The following is a 20,674-nucleotide window of genomic DNA, read 5'->3' as shown; positions in this document are numbered from 1 at the left end:
ACCCATCCCACATCACAGGAATTCCTGCCCAGACACTGTCAGCATAAAAAGTGTTGGGGTGTACAAAAAACCCCAGAGAAAAATGCGGAAAAAGGAGTGATTCTGCCATGGATGCAGGTTTAACTACTTCTCACAGAGAGTAAAAAGTCAGCAGTTTCCATCCTTCCCCATGGACACACTGCAGTGCTGGAGCTCTCCAGGACACACTGGCTACGCAGGGGTCGGGGGTCCTGCCACTGCCCCTGCCCCTGCAGGCGGCTGAAACTGCTCCTGCTCGTTCCCCAAATTATTACCCAAGTCCAAATCAACGTAAATCCTCCCCTTTTCTCTCACCCTACCCATTGAAGGGTGGCTACATTTCACCTTCTGGTGAGACAACACTCAAACTGCCACAAAGACACAGCAAGGCCAGGTCTAACCCCTCATAGCTTTGCTGTCTCCCTTCAGCCATCGCTCCTTTTTTGCTGCCTCAGAGTTTCTGAGTAACCTCAAAGTCTGCAAGAGGAGATTTCTGCTCTGCACATTCCTGCCAGGGCAAGCAGCATCTCGAAGGGTGCGGGGAAAAACTCCCTCCCTGTCCCTGCTGCTGCACAAATCTCCACTCCCCGAGCAAAATAAGACAACAAAAGGCGTGATCTGCTCAGGCAGACCCGAGCCTGGGCCGGGGGAGCTGGAGGGGAACATCCATAGCAACTGTCATTGGTATGCTGGAGCACCAAGTGCTTGAGTCAGCGATTTGAGACCAGGAAAACTCCACTGATGCGGACAAAGGAAATATTACTCCCTGCTGCCAGATAAACATCTGCACAGCAGATGCCACGTCAGCTTCTAGGCGTGAAGGCATTTGCATACGTGCAGCAAGGACCAGAATTCATTTTGCTGGGGAAAAAATAAAGGGTTTTCTTTGCCTTTTTTTTTTTTTTTTTTGGAGAAATGCATGTTTGATTATCATGTATCAGCAATATAGAGAATCATGGAGTATCCAGAGTTGGAAGGGACCCACAAGGCTCACTGAGTCCAACTCCTGGCCCTGCATCACTGTTCTTAGGCCAAGAGAACTGTCTGTTGGGAACTGGGGAAAGCAAGAGTGAAATAGGGAGGAGGACAAACCCAGCTGAAGCTGGCTCACGTGTCAATCCACCTTATCCTTCCCAGGAGACAAAGACAGGTCTGCGGGGAACAGCCAAGGAGGTTTTTCTGCTCACTTTCCACTAGATCAGGTTGCTCCAAGCCCTATCCAAGCTGGCCTTGAAGGGCTGGTTGTTCCCAGTTCTGTTGAGCCAAGCCAAGCAAAAGCCTGGAAAGGTAAAACATCCCTTCCTCTGTTGGACCTCTGCACCTTATCAGCATTTTTCACCTCCTTCTGCTCCCAGCTGCTGCTACAGGTGATCATCAAGGGCTCTGACTACATATCTTTATGCTTTTGCAATAGAAATTCCTACAAATCAGGTCACCTTGCGGCAATGAGCAGGGAAAATGAATTGAGAGCCAAACTGGGTGGGAGAGCTGCTTCAGACAGAAAAATCAGTTGATTTTGACAATGGCATAACTGATGAAGCATTAAAAAAACTCAACAAGAACCCCCCAAAACTGCACAGTAAACTTTCCCCTCACAAAGAGCTGCAGGGTGGGCTCTGTGCATGGAGTGGAGGAAAAGGGACAAGACTGCTAAGACATGTTTCCCGGGAGAGGAATATACCAGAGGTCTGTTCTAACCTGGCCTCCTTCCAAAAGCCACTAGTACCTGGCAATCACCGTCATCAGTGTCCCTCAGCTCCCCACATTAGCAGCCAAGTACCCATTAAAGACAGATTGCTGGTGGGCTACAACTCAAGCCTTTGGTTTTGTAGCAAGACACCTTTTCCACAGCTGCTGCACCCCGGAAAAAATGGAATTGAGTGAGTTTATTGGTTTGAATAATCAATAATTAGCTGAGACCATTACAGAAAATTACAACCAACCAGAGAGCAACAGAACAAACAGGTGGAATAACGAGCTTTTAATAGCATCATTATGGGATGGTACAAATATCCTCCACAAGGTTTCACTCGGTGTCTGAGAGTCCTCCCAGGGAGATCCCACACATCAGAAGGGGCTGTCATGGACAAGTGTGTATTTGGCATCTCATAAGCTCATCCAATTGCCATCACAGCAGAAACTGAGTTTGGGAAAAGACTTCTTTTCATTGCAGAATAGTTTTTCACAAAAAAAGAAAAAAAGGACAAAGCATCAGATTCTTTCTTCCCATGTTGGATCTTTTAATCTTGATTCTTCGCATTCTCCAATCTAATTTGAAAAACAGTGAGAAAGGAGAAATAGCAGAGCTGAGAATGTCTCATACTTCACAGAACCAACCAAACACCCATAGCCTTGGAAAAAGGGTATTCAGCTTCACCCAGTTGCTTATTAACTTGCTTAATGTCAGAGTCCCACCATGTGGAATCTGCAGAAAGAAACCTGCATATGCAAAACATATGTGCACAAATGTCATGGCAATGGCTAATTAGAGTAAAAGAAGAGAGAGAAAAAAAGAAGCAGATTGTTAGAAAAATTAATGGCAGTGAAATAAGTACACAAATCAACACGTATTGTCAAGGCTCAAAAGCAGAGATGGTTGAGGCTTGGAGCTGATGTAGGGTCTGCTCTGAGATGGATCTGAATTAAAAGCTTCAATATGCAGAAGAAATTGAAGATGTGTTTTTCAGAGGGAACATGTGACTGTTTCTCCAGCATTCTGTAGCCTACACTGTGTCTTCAGCAAGTTGGTCACCATGGCAACCTGAAATTTTTCAGTAAGACAATTTTCTTGGTTAAATTTGAGGGATAGATTTGGGTCAGAAAGGAATGTCCACACATGTGGAAGTGATGAAATAGAGTGACCCTCTGAGAGCACCTGGGTCCTACCCAGCCCTGGGGAAGGGGGTGCAGGCCTAAGGACCAGGACCAGCCACTACACTCACCACTGGGGACCAAGTGACAGGAGAAGACACAGGAACCAGTGGGAATATGGGAAATTCCAGCTCAGTTTAAGGAAAAAAACCTTCCCCCAAGAGTACTGCTCTCTAGAGCCCAAAGAGGATCCACATCCCAGTGTATCCACACCTGAGCCACACAGCCTCAGGAACCTGGCCTTGCTTTGAGGGGTCCTTCCCCACCTGCCCGATCCTTTGACAAGCTCGTTTCTAGTGCTTCCAAAATCCAACCCTGAGCAGCAGTTTGAGGGCAGCCGAGAGCCCTTTCTGCTCCTCCAGTGAGGGAAGTCCCGTTGGTTTTCTCCAGGAATTTGATTAAGGGGCCTGTGAAGCCTAAGGGATCATCCAAGCTCTGCATCGTCCAGACGCAGGGACAATTTCCTCCACGCAGCTGTGGGTCTAATCCCTCAAAACAGATCAAGAAGAGGTGGACAAAGGGCAAGACAAAAATTGCTGCTGCTCAGAGTAGCAACAGGAGATTGTCACAGCAATTCCCTTCTCTGCCAGAACAGCTCTGACCTCTGCCAGGAAAGGTCCTGCCTGGCTCCGTTTCAATCCCAGTCCTTTCCCTGTGAGCAGATGAAAGCTTGCTGTCCTCCCTGCCACAGCATATCACAGCTGCCAGGTGCCACCAAGGGCTCAGCCATCACAGACAGGCTCTGTGGCAGGAGGGATGAAACAGCAGCCTGTCATTCCCCAAGCTCTCACTCCCAAAGCTCCCGAAGCTCCGACACGGAGCTCACACACTCTGCAACAGATCCCACTCGCCAGGGATTTTCCTTCCCTCTGGTGCTTCACTTTATTTTTTTTTTTATCTTTCCCCAGAAAGCAATAAGCTGCTTTTTGAGAACTGTAGAAGGTGGGTGGGAGAATGAGAGAGGAAAAAAACCCAGAGACATGGGGATATGAAAGCGCAACTAAAATCAAGCCGCTCCTTAATGAGGACGCTGGGGATTAAAGCTCATTTTCCCATGCCCCAGGAGGGTTTTGCACCCTGCTCTGGTATTATATCAATAGAAGACAGATAAACAAGCATCCATTTCACTCTGAAGGCCAGATCCTGGATTTCTTGGTATGGAAAGAGGCCCAATGCTGCCAGTTACTCTTCCATTGGAAAAAACCCCACAACCAAACCCTAACATTCAAGGGTGCCAGTCTTCTGGCATCTGCAAGGCTGTTAATCAGCTGCTAATAACCACCATATTCCTGCCAGCAGCAAGGTGTGCCAGGTAAGAGAGAGTAATTGTAAGGAAAATACAGAAAACTCGAGGAGGAAATCACAGCCTTGATGCTGGAGGGATTTGATTTTCTGCTAAAAAATGCTTTCCTTGTGTGATTAGAGTAAGAGAATATCAGCATTCACCATATACATGCATATTGCAAAGGCAACTTGCTGCTTCATTTTCCTGTTCAAGGCCATGAAGCACTGCTGGTGAGATTCCAGATAAAAGCCACAGGTCAGGCTTCCCCCTGCACAGAAAAACTTCCTTAGGCAGGTGGTTTTGGAACAGCAGAGCACTGGGACCCATTTGCTTCCTGGGCTTCGAGGTGTTTGACGAGTTTGAGCTATTTTTAGGCTCCTCTTTGCAATTCAGAGCCACAAACATCGTTAAGCAGATTCCAGCTTAAGAGAACCCCAAATTCCTGGTCCTGCACAGACTCAAAAAGCCTCTCACATTATTTGTATGCTAGACAGCATCTTTTCCAAGCACATTCCCCAGGAGCTCAGCAGCATCACTAACACGCCCTTTGGTGCTCCCCCAGGCTCTGAACATCCCCAGCCAAGCTCACTGATGACCTCAACCCTTGTTGCAGGTTGTCCACAGGTGATCAGCTCTTGTACTGAGGAGCAGCTTCCCCTCCTCCTGTCGCTCCCTCACGTGCCTTTTGTTGGAAAGGCTGGCCCACAGCATGCAGTGGGAATTTTAGATCTCTCCAGTTCTGGAGATACGCTGGGAAATAAATCCAGAAAATCTGATTAGGACCTGTCACTAAAATAAGCTCATTAATCATTGATGGATTTTTCATATGCAGTTTCTAACTCCTGCAAGCCCCAGCAGACCGGTGGGTCTAACAACTGCAGACTTAAAAAAGTTCTTTATGTAACAATGGCACTGATTTCCCCCCACCCTTGAATATTTAGCACACTCTAATAAACAAAAGAAGCTACAAAGCACCAGTGAGATCATTTAGCCCAGCTTCTTGCACAGAGTTCCAGGCACAGAATTCCCCTGAAATAACTCCTCTAGCCAAAAAGATGAGAAGATCTGGTTCAGAAAACCTAAAATCCAGCATGAAAAACTCTGTCAGCCGCTTGCCTGAGTAATTTTTGCAGCAGCCAGTTATCCATCCTGTTGTGTAAAAAAAAAGGAATCACATGTCATTTCGCACCTGAACTTGTCTAGCTTTGCCTGTCAGCACCAGGCTCTTTGAGGAAGAGATGAAAGTCTTCTATTATTAAATTGCTATTTCCCCAGCCTCCCCCAAAATATTCTCAGCTAAGCTAAGCCAGCTGAGCTGCTGCCATTTCAAAACTCTGGTTTCCCATGCCCCACCAAACACTGCCATCACAGTATGGCTTGTAATAATTCCAGCCAGGATCACACAGGTGCCAAAACCCGGGGAAAGCAGGCGGGAATAACTTGTCCTGGCCTCAAGCACATGAAATCATTTGGGGCTGTGTGGCTCCAAATTAAACCCAGGGGTGAAACCCTCTCATTCTGGAAACAACTCAAATCAAGAAGACCTTTCTCCACACTTTACAGCTAAAAAGTCAAATTGATAAAAAAAAGAGAAACAGGGAGCTTAGAGGGGTTTTGATATTCTCTCCCAATCTCATGGGGTATCTGCCTCTGAGATGTCCAAAATCCAGGAGGACACTGGGATGAAACACAGCTCCACAAATGACACTTGCAACCCATCTACAAGAGCAAGCAGAAAGTATTAAATTTCGAGCTGCTCAGGATTTCAAGAACCATACATTTCTCCCCATTTTTTTCACTTTCTCTTTCAAGAAGATTTTACAGATTGCTTTTGGCTTGGAGATTTCTTAGACATTAGATACAGGAACACAAAGCATTTGTGTTAAAGCTTAACGGGCATAGCTCTTCTTGAGAGCCAAAGGATTAAAGGTACCTGGCACTTCCCAAATGCAAAGGAAAATTAGGATTCCTATAGAAGACAGGAAGTGATTAAAACAGCCTCTTGGCTTTAGTGGCTCATGGATAAACTAAAATAGCACATGGATTTAATGAAATCATTTTTACAAACAGAGCGGAGTGCCTGGGTTTTCCTTTCATATCTTGTTTCCAGGAGAGCAGGGGGTTTGTCTCCTTCAGCACAGGGAGGTTTACTACAGATATGCTTATGAGTAACATGTGTTAGGTTGTGGTGACTCACCGGTGTTAAATTCTGTTTAAAACTGGCTCCAGTGCAGGAGGCTTGAGCTGAGCTCAGTTCTGGCCCTCTCCAGGGACAGACACCTGCTAATGGTTTGTACCTCAGCTAGTGCTTGAAGCCTTTTTAATCACAAAGACATAGCACTATGTCTTCCTTCCCCAACTGCTTCAAACCTGTTTAACATGCCAAAGAACGAGCTCATTCTGTGCTGCCAAAACTCTTTCAAAGCATTCCCCTTTAGATTAAATCCCTAAAATGGCAGGTAAGACAGCAGCAGCAATTAGAGCTGCTCCCACACAGAGCCTTAGAAGCAGGTCAGCAAAGGTGGATTGTGTAGGATAGGCCTTGCCAGCTCCAATAAATCATGGGTGTCTTTCATTATCATTCCCATTAATTGGGCTCCAAACATCTCCTTCACAGATTATCTGCAACAAATGCTTTTCCTGGGCAAACAGCACTGTGGTTCTCCCAGATCCATTACACCACAGTCAGTTCTTGTTTCATAAGCCATGTGTCAAGGTTTTTTGGGATAAGGTCCAAAGAATCCATGAAACATCAGGCAGAAACATGTGTCTGCCAATAAAGAGACACAGAATCACAGAAGAATTGCTAAGGTTGGAAAAGATCATCAAGGCCCAGCATCACCACCTTGTTCACCACTAAACCATGTCCTCAGGTGCCACATCCACAGGTTTTTTGAACCCTTCCAGGATGGTGACTCCTCCAATGCCCTGGGCAGTCTGTTCCAAAGCTTTACAACCCTTTTGGTGAATTTTATTTCCCCTAACATCCCATATAAACCTCCCCTGGCACAGCTGGAGGCCGTTCCCTCTCCTCCTGTCCCTTGTCCCCTGGGAGTAGAGCCCAATTCCCCCCCCAGCTCCCCTTCCTGTCAGGGAGTTGCAGAGCCAGAAGGTCCCCCCTGAGCCTCCTTTTCTCCAGGCTGAGCCCCCCCAGCTCCCTCAGCTGCTCCTGCTGCTCTAGCCCCTTCCCCAGCTCTATTCCCTTCCCTGGATGTGCTCCAGCCCCTCAATGTCCTTGGAGTGAGGCAAATGCAGGCAAAAAGTCTTGAACCCTGTGTCAAACTCACACTCAGCAGATTGATTTTCTTGCACCCTGTTCACACTACTGACCCCAGCACACTCGTGGGAGCATGTGGGATGGCCAGATACATATATGGAACTCAAAAGGGAGTGATGGCCATGAGATCTGTAGCTGGGATGTCTTCTGAGCAGTGAAGGAACAAGAGCTCCTTCCTCCTGAGCAGTCACTTCCCCACCCTGCCCCAAAAACTGCAGGCCTAGGGTGTATATATGCTCCACTTGGAATTGTACTCACCCAAACCAGATTATTCCATCTTGTTGGAGCTGAGTCTGTGCCAATCCCCATGGCTGCCACCTCTTCCCCCCGAAGGCAAGGCTTCAGGAGCAAAGACATCCTCTAAAAAGGAACATGGTGAGATACATGAGCATTAGATGCTTTCAAACGTGTTCATTGTTGCTCACAGCTGTGGCTGCCCAAGAAAGTGTCCAAGGCCAGGTTGGACAGGGCTTGGAGAAACCTGGGCTAGTGGAAGGTGTCCCTGCCCCATGGCAGAAGGTGGAATGAGATGGGCTTTAAGATCCCTTCCAACCCAAACCATTCTGGGATTCCAAAATAAATAATATTCAGCATCAGCACGACATCGGGGCACCCTGGAGGCTGCACACAGGTCCTGGTTATGAGAGCACAGATCTGGCAATCCAGACAATGTATAAACCAGCACACAGGTCCTGGTTATGAGAGCACAGATCTGGCAATCCAGACAATGTATAAACCAGCACACAGGTCCTGGTTATGAGAGCACAGATCTGGCTATCCAGACAATGATAAACCTCAGCGTGGCCCCGCTTGGCAGCAGAATGCCCTCCCTGTATCCTCAACAAAGGAAAAACCAGCTGCCCACGACCTAAGCAAACTGCTGATCTTCCACATTGTCTTCTCCCTCAGACAGATGACCTTGAGATGCTACAAAAGGCAAACACAGGCCAAGGCAGTCCATCATGGCAGGGCTGTCTTACCTTCCCTGCGAGCGCTGCCTCCCCGGCTGGGGGTCATTTTCGGCACATACATCATCTGTAAATTAAAGACATTTCTTTGAAAAGCTCATCTGTCAACAGGTCCACCTCTCCCTTTCCTCAGGCACTGGATGATCACTAAAGTAATTCCAAACCTCATCATTAATATTGCTGAGAACAAGTATTGCTGATAGTCCTGCGAAGTGGGGGCGTTGCTAAGGAAGTTCGTGGTTGCAGGGAGGCTCTCAGATCCAAATCCTTCGTGCCTCAAACCTTACCTCACCTCCCTGCAGTACAGATACAGCCAGGAGAGCAGAGCCTGCAGAGCTCCTTCTCTGTTGCAGCCACAGGGGGAACCCCTTGGACACATTTATCCAAAGTTGTCTTTTCAAAAGCCTTGTTTTGTTGGTCTCTAACCAAGTAATGAGATCCCACAGGTCATGATCACTTGACTTGTTCAGCCTGGAGGAGACTGAGCTCAGCCCTCATCGGGGTCTGAGCTTCCACCAGCAGGGCAGCTCCAGTCTCTGCTCTGTGTGACCACTGACAGGACCTGAGGGGATGGCTGGAGCTGTGCCAGGAGAGATTTAGGCTGGATCTCAGGAAAAGGTTCTTCCCCCAGAGGTGGTTGGGTACTGAACAGGCTCCCCAGGGCAGTGGGCACAGCACCAAGGCTGCCAGAGCTCCAGAAATGTTTGGACAACGCCCTCAGGGACAGGGTGGGATTGTTGGGGTGTCCCATGCAGGGCCAGGAGTGGGACTTGGTGATCTTTGTGGGTTCCCTCCATCTCAGGAGATCCTGTGATCCCAGCCTCAGTCAGTCACAATTCTTTCTCCCCAAATACCACTACAGCTGCACTGACACCATCTCAGCCAGGCTGAGGTCCCTTGAGCTGAGTTACAGCCTTGGATCAAGAGCTACAGTGCACTTGCTGCAGCCCTCTGCAGAGGGAAACTCTTTCCTTTTCAAGTGCAATAATTCCCTTTGGCATTTATTCCTTATTAACATTGCAGGAAATACATTCCCCAGCAGGACTAGTGGCAGCAGCACTGAATTTTAAGTGATGGTTAAGGAAGACTTGCAGGAAGATGTCTGCTGGTAAAAACAAGTGTTTGTGCTGAGTGCCCTATTAAACAACAGTTATGTCAACCCACAGAGGACTGACTGAACATCCAATGCTGTGTTCCACATTTCAGGGTTTCACAGGCAGCCTTTCTGCTCTGCAAATCAGGACTTCCTGTGGTGCACCCACTAGCTAGCTCTGAATAGAGATTTTGAGGAAAAAAAAGAATAAATGACAAACTAATTTGGCAATTCAAGCCAAGTGAAGGTGACACAGAATCCTATTTGTTTACAAGGCAGCTGGAGAGGGACTTTCCACAAGGGTTTGTAATGTTCACAAGGGCTTGCAGTGCCAGGACAAGGGAGAATGGGTTCCCACTGCCTGAGGGCAGGGTTAGATGGGATATTGGGAAGGAATTCTTTCCTGGGAGGGTGGGGAGGCCCTGGCCCAGGTTGCCCAGAGAAGCTGTGGCTGCCCCATCCCTGGAAGTGACCAAAGCCAGGTTGGAGGGGCTTGGAGCAACCTGGGCTAGTGGAAGGTGTCCCTGCCCATGGCAGGGGGTGGGACTGGATGAGCTTTAAGATCCCTTCCAATCCAAACCACTCTGTGATTCTATGATTCAAATTATTAATTTAGTCTCTTACACTTTACAAAATTAAAAGCTTTCTGCCTGCTTCCTTGAGAAACTTTGCTCCCTCAAGCACAACACCCAGTGTAGAGCTGTGTTCAAAGTGCAGGCACCCAGGTTCAGGTGTCAGTTCACGGATAAAGTGGACGCTGGCATGATTTGAAAACAGCCAGCAGGAATTCCTGGGTTTGGTCAGCATTTCATCACACCCTAAAAATCAAACAAGAGCTCAGAAAGGGAACACACAGATCTCAGCAGAGCAAACGTCCTTCAGTTGTGCTGTGATGACACGCTCAGCTGAGAGCTGGGTTTGGTGTCAGAGCCAGAGCCATCAGGATTTGTTTCTGTCCAAGACATGCTAATCACTGTTCTCCAGGCACATACTCGAGGAAGGAAGTGTTGGAGCTGGTGGGTGTGCCAGGCTGCTGCAGAGATTCACACATTAGCAGGGTCAAACCCCTCAGCTGATGGAAAGGGAAGTGTAACGGGACACAGCTGGATTTCAAACCACAGTCAGTTTTCTGATCAAGACCTCCAGTTTTGGAACTGCAGTTCACACACAGACACCTGACTTCTCTTTGAAAGAGGATAAGAAGCCTTTTCTCTCCCCCAGGCAGCCAAAAGCAGTTTTCCCTTTCCTTACCTCCTCGCTGCTCAGCGACTCAGAGCTGAACGTGCCACGATGGCACCGCACGATGACACTGGAAATCTGCTCCCCAGAGACTTCCACAACACTCCTGCAGGAAGCAGTTGGCTGTAACAGAATGGAACAGAGCAAATCTCAGAGGGCAAACCTCCAGCACACGAGAGTTTCCTTGGGGGTGGGAACCTGTAGAAGGAGTTAGAAAACCAACTCCAAGAGAAAGAAACTCAAGCAAGATTATACAGGATTACACAAAGGTTATTCCTCCACAACTACTTGTTGGCTGTACAAAGCCTTGAGCCTGCTCGAGGTAGGAGAAAACCCCCACATCCTTTTCACTGCCCTGGCACCACCAAGCACAACAAACAGGGGCAGTGCAGGGCTATGCCAATGGCAGCTCCAGCCCTGAAAGTTAAATTACCTTTGTTTAAAGAAGTCACCTCTGCAATTTGACAGAAGCTCCAGCAAAACCTGCACTCAGGTTTGGAAAACACACCCTCACACTATCTTTCACACTGTATTGCCCCAAGAGGAAAAGAGGGATGGTGTCTGTTTAGGATCCAGAGATAACACCATAGCAGCCAACCCTTGTGTTTTTAAGGAAAACCAAGCAATAACTATCAGTTCTGTGTGATGCCATCTACACACACACACCAGCTGCTTAGCTCACGAGTAGAGATGCTCAAAGGGACTCCATTCCTCTCTTTATGGGGTAAACTGCCTCCTGTAGGAGTAACACTACTCATAAGCTGAGAGGAAAGCCTTTGCACCTTGCTGACTGCCTTTCCAGATCCCTGCTCTTCCCTAAAGACTGTGCCCAGGAAGGACAAGTAAGTTTGGCAGCCATTCCTAGAGGGAAAAGGGGTGAGAAGAGTTCAGCTTGGAGCAGCATAAAGGTAGAGATAATGTCTGTGGAAGTCTGATGCACAGGGACTCAAGAACTGCTCCACATGCTTTGGGAGATCTGTGCCAGCAGTCAGGATACAAGCCCTCAGAAACTCTCAGTGGGAGCTGTGATTTGGCCAAAATAACTGCACAAAGAAGTCCAGACTCAAAGGTGACATACTTCCACCAAAGCTGGTGATTTGAGAATCAAGACCAGAGCAAGAACTGCATCAAGAACCTGTTTATTTGAGGCTGAGAGTTGAAGAGCTGAAAGCCATCAGCAGAGAGAGGGAATCTGTACTGCATGGGAAGAGAAAGCTTTACCTGGTACCCAGATGCATGATAGGCTCAAGCAGGTCAAACATCAGCTCTTCCACCATCTTATCTTAAAGAAGCCATTCCTTCTGGGATTTGGCCCCAGAACACACTGACACTTTTCCTACATTCTGCTCCAAGACACAAATCCTATTTTCAGCTCACAGCAGTCCCTGTATCCCCACTGACAAGGCAAAAGACTATCCCAGCACTGACCCTTCCCACCTAACACCCCCTCCATGCTGTGGGTTGTGTCTGTTTAGGCTTTCAGAAAGCCAGTCATTCCTCATTTTTCAGCACCAGTAGCATTCCCAACACATCCTGAGAGCATCCTGCAGGGAGGGGAGGGCTCCCATTCCTACCAGAGGCACTTACCACATAAGGCCCAGTTTTGAAGTCACAGGTGAAGGGATCTCTCCCTGAAGCCTTCAAGCACATGGTCTCACGGATGCTGAACTGCAGCTCTAGTCTGTAGGCATCACTGTTCCACATGTCAACCTGGTAAAAGGAAGGTCAACACAACACTTAATTAGTGCTTGTCACTCTTCTGTGCCCACTGCATGGCAACCTTGCCTTGTTTTGTCAAGCAGAAGATGACAGGAGGGCATTAGGCATCAGTGCCCAATTTAGAGCGGGTTGCTGCCTGTGAGAAAGGCTTGTTTTATTGGTAATGGCAACACAGGACAGTTTTCCATGGGGATTTCACTTGAAACACCACTCATTGGGGCTGAATCCCACTTGAATCTCACCCCACTTGAGTCTTTCAGTCATTGCTGGATCCTGATACTGCTCAGAGTTGTGGGGACCTAAACTGTCAAAGGCAGATGAGCACAGCATTACCCCTGCATGTTACCCATTACCCCTGCATGTTACCCATTACCCCTGCATGTTACCCCTTCTTTTGTGAGAACCAGGGTGCCAAGAGCTCTGTTTTGGATATCCCAACTGCTGGGAGGTCTATTGGAAACACCTGGCTTGGAAAGTAAATCCCATGAGTGCAAGCAAGTGGTTTAATGGAGCTTATAGAGGCACTCTATGTCAGCTCAGGTGCCTCAATGGGCAGCATGCACACACCACCAAAAGATCTAGAGAGCTTGACTGCTTTTTGTTATTTTTTTTTTCTCCTTCTCACAGTCTAATCAATGTTTTAGCTCAGATGAGAGACTAAAAAAAAGCAACCTCCCCTCCCCCCAAAAAACCCAACTAACAACAGATCAGCATTGCTTTCAAATATTTGTTTGGTTTTTTTCTCTAGACTATATAGATTCAGCAGTCATTTTGTCATTCATTCTTGCAGAAGACTTGATACATGCCACCTACAGAAACAGTTCTGAGGGTGTTCAGGAGCATGGACGTGCTAACTTTGAATTAAGAAGCTTAAACTCCTTAACTCTAGGTATCCAATACAATTCTTAGCACCACAAATTAAAACAGATAGAGGTTTCCAGCCTGCATTTAGACTGCAGCAGATTTAAACTACAATTGGTGGTTTAGACAGGTGACAAATACAGATTGGAGAAAGAATGTGTGGTGGCATTTAATCAGCTGAGACCTTGAGATGAACCAGGTTGCTTGATGCCCAAAGCAAAGTGGTTAGCTGGGGGTATTTAAAACCAGCACTTTTGAACAAAATCCTACAAGACATCCTTCAAAGGTTTCTGTTCTAAGGGCAAGAAACCTGAACTCCTGAAATATTTTTAATTACAAACCAACATACAAAGGATTTTTGTGTTCCTAAAGCCATGATCCCAGATAATGCCCCAAGCCCACCCTCTTCCAAGCAGTGAATTCCAACGAAATCTGGGTTTCCAGAGCTGAGTGGAATCAAAGCAAGTTTCAGGTAAAGGATCCCCGTTGTCTGTGCACTTACTCCCGTGACGTGGCTCCTGACAACACCATACAGGTTCCTCCCCCAGGACTGGGAATTGATCCGTGCAATGGAAGCATTGAGAGCCTCTTCCACGACAGGGAGTTCATAGTCATAGGCTGGAAACCCTGAGAGGGAAGCACAGCTCCATCAGGAGTTCATTGTGGACTTGTATTTTCTCCCCAAAACCACCTTAAGGAAGAGGACGTGGCTCCAACTTACCAGAGCATGAGAAAACCCACAGTGTGAGGAGAAAAATTAGGACCCTCATGATGTGTCTCTCAAAATTCTCCAGTCTTTTCCCTTTCCAAGCAAGGATTTCCAGTGCATGTTCCTGTCTTTATATAAATGCAGCCTTGATCCCACGCCTGACCTCCCCATGCCCAAGCCCTTCTACAAACATTGCACTTTAAACAGAATTGATCCCAGGATAAATATTTGCTGTCAGCTTTTCTCCCTTAAGCAGTAGCTCCCTGATAAGGGATGGGCTGCAGTGCCTTTTTCCCAGGACTGAATTCCCAATAGGAGAATTCAGGGAGCACTGAATTCCCAATATCTCCATAGCCAAAGATAGAATATAGTTATTCTGTTCACTTTTAACCATTAGTTTTCCATGGGGTGAGACAACTCTTTCCTTAGCACTGGACCCAGCACCTTTATCAGGTTGGACATCAGGAGGAATTTCTCCATGGAAAGGGTGGTCAGGCCTTGGCAGGGGCTGCCCAGAGAGGTGGTGGAGTCTCCACCCCTGGAGGTGCCCAAGGAAGGACTGGCCGTGGCACTCAGTGCTCTGGGCTGGGGGACAAGGTGGGGGGCAGGCACAGGGGGGACTCCATGGGCTGGGAGGGCTTTTCCAAGCTCAGTGATTGTGGAATTCCAATCAGTGTCTAATCCCTTTGGCACTGCAGGTCTGATGGACACAACCTCACCCTCCACAGCTCCTACTGGTGTTGCTGGAAGTGGACTTTGAGAGTGAAGCAACAAAAAGCACAAGTTACAGCAAACAAAACCTCAGTTACACACCCCTGATGGGCATTCTGGAACACCACAGCCTGAAGCAGAACCTCAGAGGCCTCACTGCATTACCTGGAGCCTTTGAAACTTTAAATATTTAGATTTCCTGTGCCTGCCAGGTCAGCAGGAACAGCTCTTACAGGGCCACTGGCACAACGCAGTAGCTGATGCAAGGCAAATATTACCTCCAGCCCCAAAGATTGGTACCTAAAAAGCCACAGAGCTATGTCTATTTTAAAATGTATTCATTTATTTATGTTTTGCTGACCCTACTGATCATTTTCAAGTTTTTCTCCCTATCTCTGGGGCACAGTTTCCATCAGTTCTGCTGTTACATCCTTGCATTTAGTGAATGTTACCTGCAATCACCAGTCAAACCAAGCCCTGGAAAACTTGAAATCTTGAATGAATCCAGGCAAAACATTCACCTCCTGCTTTTGAAGCCATTGGCTGTCAAGTACAGTCGATAGTGTCATACCCTGTCCCCTGTGAGTTTCTTGCTGCCATTTAAAGGGGCTTGCCAATGAAAACAATGTTTTAAAATTTTTGTAATTCCCCCCCAGGCATTAAGATCCTTGACCAGAAAAATCACAAGCCCAAACTTCAAGGATTCTTAAATACCAAAGCTGTTATTTTCACCTCTGGATTTCAGAGTCTCTGAGCGGTCACACAAGGTTTTAGACATTAAACGAAAAGTCACTGGTGGTGAGCCCAAGGCTTAAATCAGCATATATTTTAGGTAATTACTTCAGTCATGAACAGCTAAACCAAGAAATACCCAAACAGGCTATTCAAGGCCCTGCTTTGTCTCATGTCTGGCACAACAGCAATAGGGAATTCAATGAGGGATTCAGAAGTCTCGAGGTACACATGGAACCACAAAGACTTTCAGGTGCTGCAATGGACCAACCTGGTGGCTGGCATTGGGCTGTACAGGGCTGAGCTCAAAATATAGGATCTTACAAAGGCTGAAGGGTTATACATCCCATTGGAAGTGCCTGTTCCTAGTTCTGCGAGCCTGCAAGATTCACCTTGAACTGATATTTTCACATTAGCTCGAAATCCATGGGGGAAAAGGTAAAGAGGGATTAGTCCAGTTCTTCCAATTCTCGTGCAAGGTGTCCCTGCTCATGGCAGGGGGGCAGGAACTAGATGAATTTTAGGGTACCTTCCAAGCCAAACTGTTCTGGGATTCTATGAATCCCCAAGCTGAGAGTAAAACTACAATTTTACTCAAGTTCTCAGCTGCTGTGCAAACATTGCAGCATCAAAGGAGGTTTAAGACTCCAATTTAGCCTTATATAGACACAATACCAACTGCTAATCCCAGTTATAGCATCTTTAATGTCACTGGAGACCCTGGAATTGGTGCAAGTTCCTGATCCCAACATTAGACAGTCCAAAGGCGCTGACAGAGCCAGGGGAGCTCCCTCTTGCTGAAAAAAGCCACATATTTAAACTGAAAGAGGGTAGACTGGTTTGATATTGGGAAAGAATCCTTCCCTGTGAGGATGGGGAGGCCCTGGCACAGGTTGTCCAGAGAAGCTGTGGCTGCCCCTGGATCCCTGGAAGTGTCCAAGGCCGGGTTGGATGGGGCTTGGAGCAACCTGGGCTAGTGGAAGGTGTCCCTGCCCATGGCAGGGGGTTGGACGGAGATATTTTTTTAAGATTTTTTTAATTTTTACATTACATTTTGTAGACCAGAAGCACCCTCAGCTCTGGGAAGTCTTGTTCATCAAGGGATTCCCTGCTGGGATTCACACACTCCAGTCCCAGCTGCCACCCCCTACCTGTGCTGTCCCCCTGCCCACACATCACATATGTACAGGGCACTCCATGATGCATCCAGACCACAGTGCTGGCCAGCTGCTTCCCACATCCCCTGTCCCCCTCTTGGATAGACTCCCTCGACCACCTGGTTCCAGTGGGTGCTGGTCCTTCCTGCAACAAGGACAATGGTGGTGCTCGGTTACAGCTACAGGAGAAGCTTCAGCTGTTGCACAAGTACAGCCAAGGGGAGCAAGACAAGATATCCTGGAGTCCAAACAGCCAGCAGTGATTACTTATACCCCCACAGAAGGAAGAAATGGTACGAAGAAGATCTGTTGGACCTCTTATGTGTCCCTCATTTTAGATTTATAGAGCAAACCAGCTCCAAGACCAGAGCAGAAAAGGCCCGAGCAGGAAAATCGTGGGGGCCCTGCTGCAGCCCTCTGTGTTATCAGCCTGCCCTCATTCTGTCACCACCCAAACAAGACACAGAGACACAGCCTGATGGCCTGGGCAGAGGGCACAGGTCAGGCTCTCTCTGAGCTCAGACAGGAGGTTCACAGCATCAGGGACCACTCCTGAGAAACAGCTGCATCCCATGATCCACCTGAGGATCCAGAGTAGGTCCTGGTTGATCATGCTCAGTAGGCACCTTGCCCCATCACCTCTCTTCTGAGGCAGGGACCTTGCAGGACCATCTTAACTTCTTGTAGTTCTACTGTTTTCATCGACCCCCTTGTACATACACAAAGCTTTACCCCCCTCAGCCCCCATGGTGGCGGCAGCACAGGAGTTGAACTTTTGATCCCTGTCACCTGATGCAGGTTTAACACTTAGTCTGCCAAAGCCAATCGATCCTCTCTGGTTCACAGAGCCAGTGCAACACTTCCTCCTCCATTTATGCTTGGAGGAAACCCTTGGAAAAAAAATCCTTCATCAGATTTCACAATGAACTCACAAAAGTTCATCCTCAAGCATCATTTACTAGATGCTTAGACCTTGCCTCTTAGACCTGCTTACAGCTAAACCAGCCAGCCATTTCCAAGTGAACTCTCATCCCTTGCAGTGTCTTCCTGGGTATGTAATTATTTTATCATGCTTGTTGCAGCATGCAGCTGGCTGTTCCAACCCATAACTTGCTGTACTGGGTTTGGCTGGGATGGAGTTAGTAACCAAGAGAATGTTGGTAACACGAGGATGTTACAGCTACTACAGCCAAGCTGGTGACGAGTAACTGCTTTTGCATCACTATTTTTCTTTTTTACTCTTCACTTGTTAAACTGTTGTTATCCCAGCCTAGAATTGCAGTTTTTCCTTGCTTTTTCGCTTTCCTCTCCCTCTCTCATCCCAGTAGGTGAGGCTTTGCTGCCACCTGGAGTCAACCCACCGCAGCCGCGTCCGTGGCAATCCATTACCCACCAAGTGGTGCTGCCTGTTGCCCGAGTGCCTGCATTCAGCACACAAATCTGACCGCGGGGACCAGCTCCAAGGAAAAAACCTCAGTCACTTCTCCTGAGGATCAAAGCCATCACGGACACCAGTGAGTCTTGGCACTTAAGAATTTGGGCGTCAAATCGAGAAGGCAGAAAGCCTGCAGAAAATTACAGAAGGGGTGAAGACTGTTGTCCTTGGATTTATGGATTTTACAGTTTAAGTTTATGCCTCACTGACCGTGTTAAGGGCTTGCAGTGAGCTTTGGAGTTTGTTGGTTGGAAGTTTTTTTGCTTTTAAGTGGAGATTCTCAAACAGCAAGAGGCAAGGCCTTAAGGGAAACCTGCTGTCACAGGTCTTAAAGCAAAAGTTATCCAAAGCAACTAATTCAATACAAGCACAGCTCCAGCAAGGCAGGGACACTTGTGTGTTCAAGTTGGCCTGAAGACAATGTTTGTGGGATTCTGCTACCAAGTGTTTCCAATCTAAGCCCACCACGTATTTACAGAGATGAATTTTCACAGTTCCCCACCAGTGTAAGCACTAGGACCCCCAGCACGTGTACACAAGCCACGTACAAACCACTGCACAAACACCCCAAATACTTCATAGCTCTACACTGATACCAGTCACAAACCAAAGAAACCTCATTTCTGATATCCAAATAAATGTTGTCTATTTGCTCGCTATTTTGAGAGCAGAACAGGAAAGAAAGGTGAAGTTTGTGAATAAATTATTCATTACAAATTAGCCCTTGCTTTTGGCAACGGAGCACCCTCCAGCCCAAACAGGACATACTGTAGAAACTTGGGAATATGTCACCTTGAGCAGTTCTGCTGCAGTCAATCCAGTCCTGCATTTTTGTTTGTGCTGAAACCATCCTGAATTTACAAATCTAAGATTTCACAGAAAGCAAAAAGAAAAATATCGCAATCAAGGGATAATTACAGCCCATGATTAATTTCTAAATTACATTAATCTCTTTTCAAAATACCTGCATACATGCCACCAGCCTAGGCAAGCAGAACACTTGCAGCCTTCCCTTACTCATATCTTCTTCTTTGAGCTGAAATTTTTAACTGTATGTGACTTTAGCATCTTCCAGACCAAACCCACACTGCAGATAAAACAAAAATGTTTTCCAGCTATTCACCACAAAAAGCAAATCTACACCTCTTAAACAAAATAAAAACCTCTTAAAAAAGGGGGGGCATTTTATATAATCTCATTGACATTCCTTATCACAAGAAAGATTTTCTGATGGGAGAAAACTCAACATAAATTAACAGGGAGATTATTAGATTTACGTGTTTCTTAGATGACAGCTTTACAATGTTGTTATTGGAATTACATTAGCATCCTACACCCAGAAAGAATAACAGGAATGGCATAAAGCAAGAGCTACTACCCACTTACACTGGGGAAGCTGGAAAATAACGACACCAAGTTGCCTCAAGACAGTATCATATCAGTGTCTTAAATCAAATTAATAATGGAAAAGCAAGAGACAGCCAGTGGCAAAAGCATGCAAGTCACCTCCTCTGTGAGGAAATACAGACTGGCTTATTGACAAGGCCCAGGCTCTGCTTTCCTGCTGAGATTCCTTCTGCAGGCTCCACAACACAAACCCCCCTCCGGATCAAGGGTATTGCCCACTCCTCTAGGAGCCTCAGCCATCAGCAGTGGGCCACAATGCATCCTCCCTTCCCTGAGGTTCTCCATCCCATGCCAAGGAGCACTCCCCCGGGGATAGATGTAGGACATTCCACAGGAAAGCATCCTGTGCTACCAGATGAGAAAGGTATCTGTCGGGTTATGGAAGACCTGTCAGGGCAGGTACATCTCAAAGTATGTCTGAAGGCAGAACCAAGTGTAAAATTGGCTGCCTCAATTTCCAAGGCAGCCCAGTTTTGGCCAGTTTCCACCAAGGAGGAGACCATGACTAACTCCCCATCCATCTGCAACTATCTCCATCTGCACAGAAGAGGCAGCACAGCCCTAGAGAGATCAGATGCTAGAAAGTGAGGACACTAAATTGATGCATCCCCAGTTTAGATTAGTGTGTAAGGGAAGGAAGAAGGATAAATCCATCACCTCCTGGGGCACAACAGCAAAAGCCAGGCAAATATATGTTGACATGGATTAAAGAAACAATGTAGAAAAAACAGTTCAAATGGGGAAAGCAAATCCACTTAGGAAACCCTGGCAAGACTGAATTACTCCTGCTCCTTGCAGAACAGGCACTCCAGTTCCTAGTGTTCCAAATGTGTTTCCAGGTGCAGGTTCAGACTGACAGCCCCAGGCCCTCTGCAGACACAGCCTGGCTGCTGCTGTATTCCCATCCCTGAACTCCTGCCTCCAGGCCCAGCAGCAAAACCAGACAATGGCAGAGTCAATTGCAAAAAATAAAATATAAACAGAGGACAAAAAAAAAAGGGCATTGTTGGGTTTACAAATGGTTTTCTATTAAGAGTTAACAATATAATAAGTCTATTAAGGTATAAAAGCTGTCAGGGAATGAAAGTTCACTGGGTGTTGCAAAAGCAAGCCAAACAAATAAGGATATTACAAAAAACACTAATCGTCCCACTGGGACAGACAGATAACTGGCCAGTGGGCAGCAAGAGCT

The 20,674-nt window shown here is 47.0% G+C and overlaps 1 protein-coding gene across 3 annotated transcripts; it reads right to left on the bottom strand.

The window, feature by feature from the left end:
• Window positions 1–1,885: 1,885 nt before the first annotated feature.
• SPP2 (secreted phosphoprotein 2) lies at window positions 1,886–14,188 on the bottom strand. 3 transcript variants are annotated; one of them, XM_018084490.1, is made up of 8 exons: window positions 14,053–14,188; window positions 13,834–13,958; window positions 12,339–12,461; window positions 10,764–10,874; window positions 8,432–8,486; window positions 7,710–7,811; window positions 5,291–5,323; window positions 1,886–2,286 (listed from the first exon to the last, which is right to left on the bottom strand). In XM_018084490.1, the coding sequence occupies exons 1-6, from the start codon at window positions 14,099–14,101 to the stop codon at window positions 7,720–7,722; spliced, it is 555 nt and encodes a 184-aa protein (XP_017939979.1). In that variant the 5' UTR covers window positions 14,102–14,188; the 3' UTR covers window positions 1,886–2,286; window positions 5,291–5,323; window positions 7,710–7,719. The 3 variants fall into 3 exon arrangements, with proteins under 3 accessions (XP_017939979.1, XP_008917792.1, XP_017939982.1); XM_008919544.2 differs by lacking the exon at window positions 5,291–5,323; XM_018084493.3 differs by lacking the exons at window positions 1,886–2,286; window positions 5,291–5,323 and adding an exon at window positions 2,346–2,457.
• Window positions 14,189–20,674: the final 6,486 nt, after the last annotated feature.

This window comes from Manacus vitellinus, unplaced genomic scaffold (assembly GCF_001715985.3).
Source record: "Manacus vitellinus isolate BGI_N305 unplaced genomic scaffold, ASM171598v3 scaffold_71_pilon, whole genome shotgun sequence".
NCBI classification, from domain to species: domain Eukaryota; kingdom Metazoa; phylum Chordata; class Aves; order Passeriformes; family Pipridae; genus Manacus; species Manacus vitellinus.
This window is presented reverse-complemented; position numbering and strand designations above follow the sequence as displayed.